Source organism: Erithacus rubecula, assembly GCF_903797595.1.
Source record: "Erithacus rubecula genome assembly, chromosome: 2".
NCBI classification, from domain to species: Eukaryota; Metazoa; Chordata; class Aves; order Passeriformes; family Muscicapidae; genus Erithacus; species Erithacus rubecula.
Window position 1 is genome coordinate 84,965,410 of NC_136685.1, and position 12,080 is coordinate 84,977,489.

Below are 12,080 nucleotides of genomic sequence, written 5' to 3' on the forward strand. Positions count from 1 at the left end.
GAAATGAAGGCATATTTAGCAGGAGAAAATAAATAATAGAAGTGTAATATAATTTTAGCCATCTCATTCAATAACTAGATTAGGATGGCTACATAAGGTACATAAATTTTATATATGTTCTTCTAACTGACTAAGAAGTGCACTTACTGCTTAGTAAAAGTGAGGACTTCTGCCACAGGTTTTAACCTAGGGGAACACTCAAGGAAAACATCCAGTGTTTATGTTATAAACAGCTTTGTTGAAATAACCTGCCATGCAAAAATATCCCAGGCTTCATTAATGCTGTATGGAATTTGTGAGATTATCATAGACATTTTTGTGGAATCAGGGAAAAATCAGTCTTTAAATTAAGAACTTCCAATCAAATCTTCTGTTTTCCCTGACACTTATGTTGGAGAGAGCTGTTAGGAATGACACACATCAGTTCTTATAGCTGTCTGCCCAAGGCTGTCTGCTTGGAGAAGTAATGTGTTTTCCTGCAAGACATTGCTTTGGCATCTAAATCTCAGTAACTGGTTCTGGTACTGGTAGCATAAGTCTCTTATTGCTGCTGATGTAACTCTGCATGAAGTGTTCTGCTTCCTTTAGCAGCATTAGCTGTCTCTTACTATTACTGGCTTTTTCAGCTGCAAAGAGAGGGATGGATGGATCTATCCTTCCAAAGAATACCTTCAGGAGGTGCAACATGGATGGCTTTTATAAAATCTGGCTCTTTCTTTCCAATATGTCTGAATTAATGATTATAGTAGAGCTGTTTCCCTAAGAAAAGATTGAACTTTTGCATAGAAAATGCAAAAGTTTTGAAGTAAGCATAAACTGGTGGTCAGGGTTAAGCTTGAATAGTTAGAATTGATGTGTTATTCTCAGTGAAGTAATGAAAGGCTAGAGTAAGTTGACTGGTTTATGTAAGAATTATTTTCCCAAACAGCGCACAGCAGTCATTTGTGAACATGCAGTGTTGGAAGGTTAAAACATAAGCTCTCATGTCACATATATGCCAAATCAAAAATGCTGCTGCTGGTTTTTAAACAGTTATGCAACCTAAGCCAGTAAAAGTGGCTGTTCTTACTCTTAGATTGCTAAAAGTCATGTTTTTGAATAGGGCTCAGGGATTCTGCTGTGGTATGTTGTCTTTTGTGATTTTCTCTGTAAGTTTTGTGTTTAAAGAGAAAAATTTGGTTTAGGCAAGTGGAGAGGGGTCAATAAATACTTTCATATGTCTTTGTAGTTTTTTAAACTTTTTTGTTAGGAAAGCTTTTTCGAAAAAGTAAAAAACTAGTATGACTATTGGCTGTAGCAGTTACAGAATGTTAATGTAAATAGAATTTGAATATTTCTATAATTGTTTAAAAACATCTGGAAAAACATCTAATAGATTCCTCTCTGACAGGTCAGTATTTTTCCAGTCTGTTTTCTTTCAGCTGTAATAGGTAGAAATTAGCTCAAATAAAAATGTTAGTACAGAACATCTGCTGATTGGACCCCTTCAATCACCTGTCTGAAGTGACTGGTTCTCAGAAGGAAGAGAAAAAAATCAAAAGCTTTCAGTGTGTTAGGACTGTTGCATTTATATGATTTTTGAGCGCTGCTTGACAAGAGTTCTTCCAAAGATGCAGCATATTTTTCCCTTTCTGGTTAGTGTTCCTTGCTGAGTGTGAAAGTGTAGAATCAGTGAGTAAATTGGTGTGGGTATAAGTGTAGCATAAGTATACTTGTCATAGAATCACAGAATATGCTGAGATGGAAGGGGCCCATCAGGATCATCAAGTCCCACTTCTGGCCCTGTGTGGGACACCCCAAGAATCACATCATGTGTAAGTTTTGATCAAAACTGTGGACTGATTTCTATAGGGGATATAATGAAGTAGCTGAAATCTGCTTAGCCTGGAGAAGAAAGAGGGAATTATTTTATATACTAATCATTAAATTAGTATGAAATCGAGACAAAGAAAACATCATCTTCTAATACAAAATCCAGAGTTTCAAATTAAGCTAGTAGAAGTTAGGCTGAAGAAAATCAAAATTGGTTGTTCCCTGCAGAAAGTGGTGAAGGCAACCCATTGCCAAAAGATTTTCTGCATGTGATAAATCTTAAGGGGTTTCAGGGGTAAACAGAGCTCATGGAAGAGAAATAACCTGTGTGATCCACTGAACCTCAGGTAGCTGGAGAGTGGAAAAGCACTAAAAGGAAAATATTGCTATGTTTTCTGACATTTTGTATTCTCCTATAGTTACTATTGCAGAGAGGATAACAAACTTTGACTTGGTATAGTACAACTGTTCTATATTTCAAAAGAATGTAAAAGCCAGAAATCCATTCTTGGTTTATATGCTAGATGAATTCCATGAGACTCAAACAAAAACAACAAAACCTGACAAAACAAAACAAAAAAACCACTAAGATTCGATACGGTTTTTTTAAGCCCATTGAAACAAGCAAATCAAAATTGTAAATGGGAATTTGGAAGAATAATTATAGTGTTTTACTTAATTTTTCTTTATTCCTTGCATTTTGTTTTTCTTTATTTTAGTCTGTTGTATTGTAGGAACACTTGCTTGCTGCTAAATGCAATGTTTAAAATTCCCTAAGATTGTAAGGGATAAGCTACAAATATGGACTATCAGGCAAGCCCTGGAGATTTAGTTAATCTGACCTAGATGTTCTTTTGATGATTGAGACCTGCAGTATGTGAAAACACTTCTCAATTTCAAAATGAAACACAAGGATATCTGTTGTATAACTCAGCTGTCCTTGTAGTGACAGACACATCAATCATTTCTGAACAGAAAAGGATTTACTATAAAAAGTTTGTAGCTTTTGAGCTGTTGAGTTCATTGGCATTCGGATCAGCAGTGATATTGGAAGTTGTAAGTGAATTCAGCATTTGAATTTTACCATGTCCTAAAGAGGATTAGGTACAAATGCAGGCAACATACTTCTTTCTTTTTCATTTTCAAGAGCCTGTTGTGTATCACGAGCCTGTTGTGTAAGATGTTAATTCTTGACTTAGTTTTCAGCATATTTTATGTGAAACTGCTTGGTAGCTCTTTAAAAAGCACTGAACAGGTACTTATAAATAAAGTAGCTGTGGAGACGGGGAAAAACACAAACAAACAACTAATTGGAAAAAAGCACGTATCTGGCAAGCTGTGTTTGTATGTACCACTTTGAATATGTGGGAAGCCACGATTTTTCTATAACCTTCTGGGCTGAGACTGTTCTAACAGTAGAGCTAAACACACAGAGATGTTGCATGTTGAGGAGCTATGTGGGATTAGCATCCTGTTTTTTGAAAACCCTTACGTTGACTTCCTGGAATGGTTGGGTGATTGGTAGGATTATGTGGCCTAACATTTACTCTGCAGAATACTGTTTTCTATATATTTAACAAAATTTAAGAGTTTTCACTGAAATTTTGCATGCTGGTTTTCTGGTATATGCTGAATTATTTCAGAAAGTTGCAAGGATAGTAATTCTGTGCTTGGAGAATACAGGAAAAGGAAATTATCTGTGTTTAGAAGAGAGAAGTCAATTCACATTTCCAGTAATTGTTTCCACTGTTTTGCAACTGAAATGTAGTATTTCTCACACCATTTTTTTCAAACTGCCTATTTTGTACAAAGTGGCGTTCAAATTTTTAAGCTTGTACTTCACATTTAAACTGTAGAGGTTTCTTACAATATTAAAAACTAAAAGCCTTGAAGAGTCAAAACACTCTGTAGGGGTGAACAGACATTTCCTTGGAGTCCACTTGGTAATTTTTTTTTTTTGTGCCAAGACAAATAAAGTAAACACAAAATAAAGTAGGGAAATCGAGTATCTGTGGGAGAAAAGGCCAAGAGGTAAAAATGATGGATGCTTTGCACACATTTTGTTGTAACCTTTTTTAGCTATGTTGGACTTGAGTAGGTGGAATGTGTGACATGTCTCTTCAAAAAGTTTGACTTTTCCTATTTTTATTTATGAATTTACTTAAGTTGAGGAATGGCTGTTCTGATTATGGCATCTAGTGCTGGAAAGACACAATGTGGTTTTCTACATGAGATAGAGTTTCAAAGATTGAAACCTTTTCTTTAAGCATGTGTAGCAGACTGCTTGAAACAACAGAGGAATGAATAGGCACAGGCTCACAACCTGGAAAAGTCAGTAACAGAAAGAACTGTGGCATGCTGACAATTAAACATCACTTCCTCTGTGTACACACACTTAAGCCTTAGGTGTCTTATCCTTAAATCTTGAGCCTTCTGTTCTGGGGTGGGAATTTCCATACAGTTACTATAGCTGATGTCTGTACAGTGTATTGGCATCACCCAATGGTGATGGTGCAGTTCAGAAGCATGGTTTTCTAGCTGCTAAGTTGCAGCAGTGCTGAATACAAATATTACATTGTGAAGACAATTTGGAAACATTTGGTGTAGTTCTTTTCCATGAGTAATACAAAAGATTATTGTAGGTAGCAGCAATAATACCCTATTAATGTGATGATAGAAGTTATTTAACATTTCAGTTCATCTGAAGTGTAATTTAAACAAACTCTCTCAGCACTGTTCAAATGAAGAGGAGAATGTCTTGAATATGGTGACTGCAATTGTTACATCTCGTCAATGCAACCTAACATGATTATTTGTGAGCTTGTAGTTCCATATAGATTTCAAAAAACAAACAAAAGCTATGAACTTCCATTATGATTACCTGTATTATGTTTATTTTCCCTTATAGTGTTTTGTGTGCAATAATGTAGTTCTTGTGGAAATATTTTACAGACTCCTGGCTTGAGAGCACATTCTAGAAGATTGCAGTGGTTTGCAAAAAAGTGTATATTGAATAAACAGGTATGTGACTTGTATAATGTGTTCTATGGAGCTGTCATTTTGTTCCAAGAAAAATTGTTTTGAAGTATTTTCTTGCTTGATTGTTATGTTTGTGAAAGGCCATGTGACAGGCTGATGATGTGAACTTAACGTTAGGGTATATTTAAACAGAAATACTATTTTAGCTGAATGCACACAGCATGTATGTGCACATGTAAAGAAAAAAAAATTTTTGGCTGAGGTATAACTGTGTTCTTCCTTCTTTTTGAAGATGGAAGCTTTGGAACAGTTGGTAGAATTAACTCGAAATCTGTTTGAATGCGATAGAGATGAGATGTACTACCACCTGCTTGAACTGTGTGGTAAGTGAGCTTGAGATCTTTTCCATGTTTCTAATCTGTTTTCCTTTGGGGTTGGAGATGGAACATAACTTTCTTGATGCACAATTAGTCTGGGTATCATTTCTGAGGCATCTTGGAGGGGAGGAGAGGTCAGGGTTTTGGTTTTTTCCATCTGCAGACCTGAACACTTAGTATGGTGTGTGTGTGTGTGAATAGATGGATAGATATAATATATAGACTTAGGTAGAACAAGTTTTCCAGTCCATGCTGTTGTCTGGTGTTACAATTTGAAAGTTCGATTTTGGCTTTCAATGTGCTTGGAGAAGAAAACCTGCTCATCTGTTATCTTCATAACTGATAAAAATCGGGGGTCTCCTGTAACTGGAACTCTCAGAAAGGTGCATATATATTTTTAATACTTTTCACCAGCCACAACCAAACTTTTGCATCATTTGTAGCCATGAAACAGTTTTTAAAACTGAAAGTTCATTTCTGTGCTACAGACCAAGTGTAGGATGTATCTATGAGCTTTTCATTCCTCTATTCTGTGTTTTTCAGTCAATACTGGTTTTGTGTATTATAGTATAGTATAAAGGATTAAACTTTTGGAGATTTATTTTAAAGTACTGAAAAAATACAATGTATTAAGATTGGGTGTGAAGCACTAAACAGTAAATTGGAACATAAAGCATTACAGGGGTTTCTGTGTACTTTGGTAATGTATGTCTATATATTATTGAGCCATTACAGGAGTTTGATATATCTAGAAAACTTGCTTTTGAGTTTGAAGTTATTTTAGGCTGTTCTCCATGTATCTTCTTTATTGGGTAGGACTATTGATGCAGGCCTCTTCCCCACTGCACTTAGCTACAGCACGAGAAGGTAGGACTACTTGCACAAAAAGAATTACCAGAGACCCCATGAGAATTTTGCTGCTTTTCATTTCCTTCATCCTTGAAAAGCTTCAAAGACAACTGTAGCTTACCTAATTCTGGCTTTACACATACTGGTTCACCATCAAAAGTCAAGTAGGCCTGAAAATCAATCTTGTCTCAACAGGGAGAGAACCTTCCTATTTCTCCACTCATCCTGTTCACCTCTGGCAATGACTAAGTCTGACAGTATGCCTGCTAGGAAGAGAATCTCAGAAGATACAATTCATCAAATTCTGTCATGCAAAATCTTCAGTCTTCTTTCAGAAGACAGAACCAATTCCATCTATTCAAAGAAGTGGAAAACATTTGTGGGTTTCTGTCACCATGAAAGACAAAAGCCATGCATAATCTTGCTTTGAACATTTTAGGTTACCTATCAAAGCTCCCCCATGCACAATTACAGTAGGACTGTCACTGTGTACCAAAACTATAACTTCAGATATTTTAGGCATACAAAGAAAGAACCTACCATTAGTCCAAGTAGTAATCAAAAATGTTGACTAACAAGGCATTTGATCATCACAGAATAATTTATACTGGAGAAAACCTTGGGAGTTTGAGCCTAAGCTATTTCCTGGAGCTAGAATAGCTCCAAAGTCAGATCACCTCATAGCTTTGTTTAGTAAAAGTTTGGGTGCCTCCAACAGTGGAGATCCAAGAGCCTTTTGGAACAACCAGATCCAGGACTTGATCATTCTCAGATAATCCATTGCTGCAGCTTGCAAATGTCACCTTTCTCCCTTTGCTGTGCACTTCTGAGGACTTTTGAAGGGTCAGTGAAGAATTTACAAGATTTGCATGTATTGTAGGAGAACTAAACCTGATTTGAATAAAATGCCAAGGCAGTTTATTGAGAAAGATGTTTCTGCTTTAGAGAGCTCATTTTTACCAAACTGTAAATCAGTTGTGTCTGAGAGTCATAAATGCTTCACAACTGGTAACTGCAAAGCTAGAAAATGTAAAGGCAACAGGAAACCACCTGCTGTAGGTAGTTAAGTGGTAGTTAACTGTTTTCTCTCATGAAGTGCAGATTTCTGTGTCTTTGCAGTTACGTACAGTAATGCATCTATATCTTTCAGTTAACATTCTAGAAAAACAGAACTGATGAGCTGGGATGATCACTTCTTTTACTACTTTTGAGCTGATTTCTCATTTATCTAAAAATTCTTATAATCCTTGGGGTTTTTTTCTGGCATCTTCCATGTAATAAAACACTTTAAAATTTCAAATTGATGATTGTATGAAGTGGAAGTACATGATTAATTGATGAATTATTTTCCAAAGGCATCATTTTGAATCACCTTATATATGGTGTATATTCTAAATGTGCTTTTATCTGAAGATTTTAATCTTGTTTCAGAGAGCAGCAAGGACTGGGGAAAGGCTGAAGCTATTTGGACTAAAATTCAAGAAGAAAATATTGTTCCTCGTGAGAAAACACTCATTTTACTTGCTGATATATTTGAGAAAAATGGTCAGATTGTTCCATTTGAAGTACCTAAAGTAAGTGGAGTTTAACTTTCCTAGCTAACACCACTTGTGAATGTATTTCTTATTAAAAAAACATCAACAGATAGCATTACAGTAATTTAAATGTTTGTTTCTTTTAAAGGGGAGACCTGAAGATAGAAGTGCTGCTAGTGGGGACGAGCTGAAAATACAAATGCTTTGCAAGAAAAATAAAGCAAAAGGTAAAACTGAAATCCACTGTGTGTTTTTCCCCCTTCCACATTAATTTTAAGGTTTCAATTAACTGCAGAGCTCTTCTATGCAAACTTCCCAGTCTCTACTAAAAACAGAATTAATTTATGCATGGGTGTTTGCTTTTGTATACAGAATAGCAGCCTGTATTTCAGTGTCATTCCTTTGGTATAGTCTGTGTTTAATTGTTGGAAATCCATTCCTATCCATCTCATCTCAAAGCAGGTTACAGAAGAAGAAATAGCTTAACTGGACCTTAAAAATGGGGCAGAAACCACAGAATCCCAGAAGGTCAGATTGTAAGGGTGGGTCATCTGGTCCAGCCTTTTTTCTCAGTCTCATTCTTGAGCACATGGAACAAGATCCTTGAATATCTCCAGTGATGGACTCCCCAACCTTTCTGGGCAATCTGTTCCAGTGTTCAGTGACCAGCACAGTCATGCTTAGATGGATCCTCCTGTGCATCAGTTTCTGCCCATTGTCTCTTGTCCTATTGCTCTGCATCACCTAGAAGAGCCTTGGTCCCAGTTAGTTCATTTCTAGTATTTTTCCAAGGTGCAGAGCATTTGAGTATCCTAGAAATACTTATTTTCTTCATCTATACTATAGTAAATAACTAGGTACCTCACTTGAAAGCAGTATAGAAAATAGAATTCAATAGATGTAAAAATTAATTTTGCTGAATGAGGAAGATTTATAAATGCAAGACACCTAGTAATTTTCTTCTCTAAATGTAATCAGTATATTTTATGGGTTGGACACAGATTTTTTTAAAAGAAGAATGTATCAGTCATTCAGACATTTAACTTACATTGTTAGTGAAATTACCATCTAGAGTTATTCAGTCTAAATATTCAGTTTCTTTAGATTAGGAGTCTAAAGTTGAGTCTGGACATTTTGCTTACTGGGAGTGCAACACCATAATATGCATATGAAATTGAGAATTATTTTGGCAGTATTATTGCAGACATTATGTTTTCAGGAAATTCTTCAGTCTGGTAGCTGTTGGGCATCATCAGAAAATGAGAAATGAAGAAATATTTTCATTGAAAATCAGATCAAATCAAGGGAATTAACTTAATGACATTTTCACTAGGAAAGTGTCCTGTGCCTCTACTATCATAAATGATCAAGTGGAGAGCAGGAGGAAACCAAATAAATATGCCTTAGACTTTGCAGGGAGACTAGTTTACAAGAAAAAATATAAAATATAACTTCTATGATGACTTTGAATATTGAACTTGGCAATAAATCACTTCTGGATATTTTTTTATTTAAAGGTGCAATATTTGAGAGAAGGTGGTCTAGAGCCATTTGGAATGAAGGGGGAAAAAAATGTTCCAACTATGTTGGAATCAATTTGTCTTCTTGAAAAACTATTCTCTTGGCCCTAAAAGAACCTAAAAGCAATAAGTTGTTGATTATTTTTTTTTTTTTTAAATATAGCAATATCATGTGAGTTTGGTGTGAATGTAGTAGGGCAGCTTTTTGACAGGAAAAAGATGAACTCAATCTAGTTATGTAACTATTCAATGAACTTTCCAAGTCTGACACATTTTGATAATGTATTCTCCAAAGTGCTTGATATATGCAAAGTCATATTTTCATCTTTGTCTTGATTCCTCAGTGTGAGAACTTGACTCTAGGGGATCATGTAACACATATCCCAAACAGTCACAATTACTGAAACAGCTTTGACTGTCTTGAGAACTGAGACTTTCTTGGCAAGTTGTCACTTTTCTAACAAATCTTTCTACTTGAAATAGCTGGTATAACACAATATGATTTTGAAACCAAGAAATTTCTCTTTTGAATGCTAATATATTTTAATAATTTTAGATGCCATCTGAAGAGTAATAAGCTGATAATACCTGATCAGGCAAATGTCTCAATTCAAGATTGATCTAGGTATTCTTTAGACGTGCTTCTTGCAGAGATGAGAAATGAAGTTAAGGAAAAAATCTGAGTAGGATGATCATTGCAAGGTTAGGACTGACATACACAACAAAATTGATGGAAATATTTTTAATTTTTCATTAAATTAGTCATTACAAAAAAAAAAATTTAAAAATTAAATATATTTCAATGAAGGAGATCTTACATCTTATGGACTGCAATGGTGATATATACTTGACATCATGACTGCTAGTGGCAAGGTCCATTTCTGTACCCATCTGATGAAAGTAGCTTTTCACAGGGTGAAGTCCTAGTTCAGTCTGAAGACAGCAGAAGTTTTGTAGGAGTCTCTAAACACAAGGACTTTTTGGCCTTAAATGTATGTTTGAATTCTATTTTTTTTATGAGCAGAAAGACCAAACGTATCACCAGTCAGCTGTATTTTTGTAAATCATTACTTGCAGTTGTAGCAGGTTTTACCAGTCAGAGGGGTATTGTTCTTGTTGAATGTGGTTGCTGGTCCACCTCAGATTGCAGAACAATGGAAGGAAAAATATCTTCCCACTGAATTTGATCTTGAACATTATGAAAGCTGGTGATCAGCATCTGAGCAGGCAAGAGAGTTCATCACGTTGCTGCAGCCCAAACTAACTTCAGACCACTGAGTAAAAGTGGTGGAGGATTTCAGGATCTTTCTTATGTGGTCCTATTGTTGTTTCATTGCTCTTTTGCTTGACAGTGCAATCACTTTTGTAATGTTAGACTCTCTTGTATACATGAAACTCAAATGCACACAAGTGAATTTAATTTTTACAAAGATGCTGTTACCTTTATCTCTGTTAATATATATATTTAACAAAATTTTAAGCATACAAAGTAGATTATGAATGGTCGTAGTAATTCTAATTATTAACTATTTTTAGGAGTCTGTGTGATATAAATAATAATTTGTATGCATAGCCATTTCTGTGCCTATATTTCTGGAGGTTTTTGTGTATATTTTTTGGCTGAAGAAGTTTAAGATGCAAAGTGAAAAGCATACCAACAGTTTTGACTAAAATTCCATAACATGCTATACCAGGTGCATTTAGTCTGATGCTTCTTAGGACATTAAGAGTCAAATGAGTTGTCTTCATCTTTACTTTCAAAGTAGAAGAAAGAAGCTTAATGGCTAACTGTGAAAATTGTGCTGATAGTCCAGCTATTTATGATAAGTTTTAAAGGTTATTGTGGCTATGATTTGAATTAGCAAAGGGATTATTTCATGAGTCATTAAAAGAAATGTGCAGTCACTGTTTCAATGCTAAAGATCATTTGTGGTTCTTAACACAGCTTTCTAGCTTATGTTACAGCATGGATGGCAGTTCTAGCTGCATGTTTATAGCTGCATAATCTTGTTTCAGAAAAATAAATGACTGAAAACTGTGCTTATCATTTTTTTCCCCCTTTTTGGTAACATCTTTTCATACACTGACAGTTATTGTGAATGCATGAAATAAAACTGTTAATCAGTCAAACAAATGCAGTGTAGTTTACTTGCTAAATATCTGTATATTTGTAAATTGTATGTTTTGTATAAATCTTGTCGTAGCCAAATAATTTGATCTCCCCATATTGGAATCGCCTCCTATATTATTTGTTAACTGCTGTTGTGATCATGCACCAGACACTGTAACTATATACCCCAGAATTAGGTGTTGCTTTAAAAATCCTGAGTCTTCCCCTTCTAACCAGCTATGTTGATATTGAAGAAACAGCCACATATGAAGGAAGAGCAGTAGCAAACCTTTTCTCCTGTAGAAGTGTGTATGAAGGCAGTTTTGAGCAAGCTGTGATCTGCAGCTCTGGGCTTATCTATGTAAGCAAAGGATACATAGATTTAAGATGGACCTTTTTTGATGAATAGGTGATTTGTTTCTGTGATCAACGTTCTTGCAATATGACATTTCTTTTTGGCTTTCTTACTCTTTTTTAGAGGCCTATAATATTTTCAGGAAAATGCCAGAGAAGGATGAGTCTCATTATCGTTCCTGTGACATCCTTGTAAAAGCATTGTTAGCACAGAACTGTCTTGATGAAGCCCTCGATGTGAAGCGCATGTAAGGCTTTTCTTTGTTTGGGGGATTTCTATTGGCTCAGAGAGAGGGGTTAAATAATTTCTGGATCATTTTCAGGTGAGTCCTTATCTTTTAATGGGAATGCAGGTCATGACTAGTGATTGGGAGCTGTGGTAAGAAATAGACCAGTGTTTCATAGGGTGATATGCCACATTTTTAAAAAGGTACTAGAGTGACAGTGTGTATTGCTAATAACTCATTTCAAATAACAATCTGAACAAAATGTACTTGGCATCAGAGCTGAAAGTCTACCCTTCTGGCAGTCTGCCTTTTCTTCT

General features: G+C 35.4%; 1 protein-coding gene across 2 annotated transcripts in view; it reads left to right on the forward strand.

Annotated features, from left to right (window-relative positions):
• The window catches only part of LRPPRC (leucine rich pentatricopeptide repeat containing), a gene marked incomplete at its 5' end in the record, with an annotated part of 84,512 nt that overhangs the window by 55,066 nt on the left and 17,366 nt on the right, over window positions 1-12,080 (forward strand). For both annotated transcript variants that reach the window (XM_079333103.1, XM_079333104.1), the window contains 5 exons: window positions 4,765-4,833; window positions 5,084-5,174; window positions 7,449-7,591; window positions 7,701-7,779; window positions 11,661-11,784. In XM_079333103.1, the coding sequence (XP_079189229.1) occupies window positions 4,765-4,833; window positions 5,084-5,174; window positions 7,449-7,591; window positions 7,701-7,779; window positions 11,661-11,784 (506 nt within the window). The remainder of the gene's footprint in view (window positions 1-4,764; window positions 4,834-5,083; window positions 5,175-7,448; window positions 7,592-7,700; window positions 7,780-11,660; window positions 11,785-12,080) is intronic.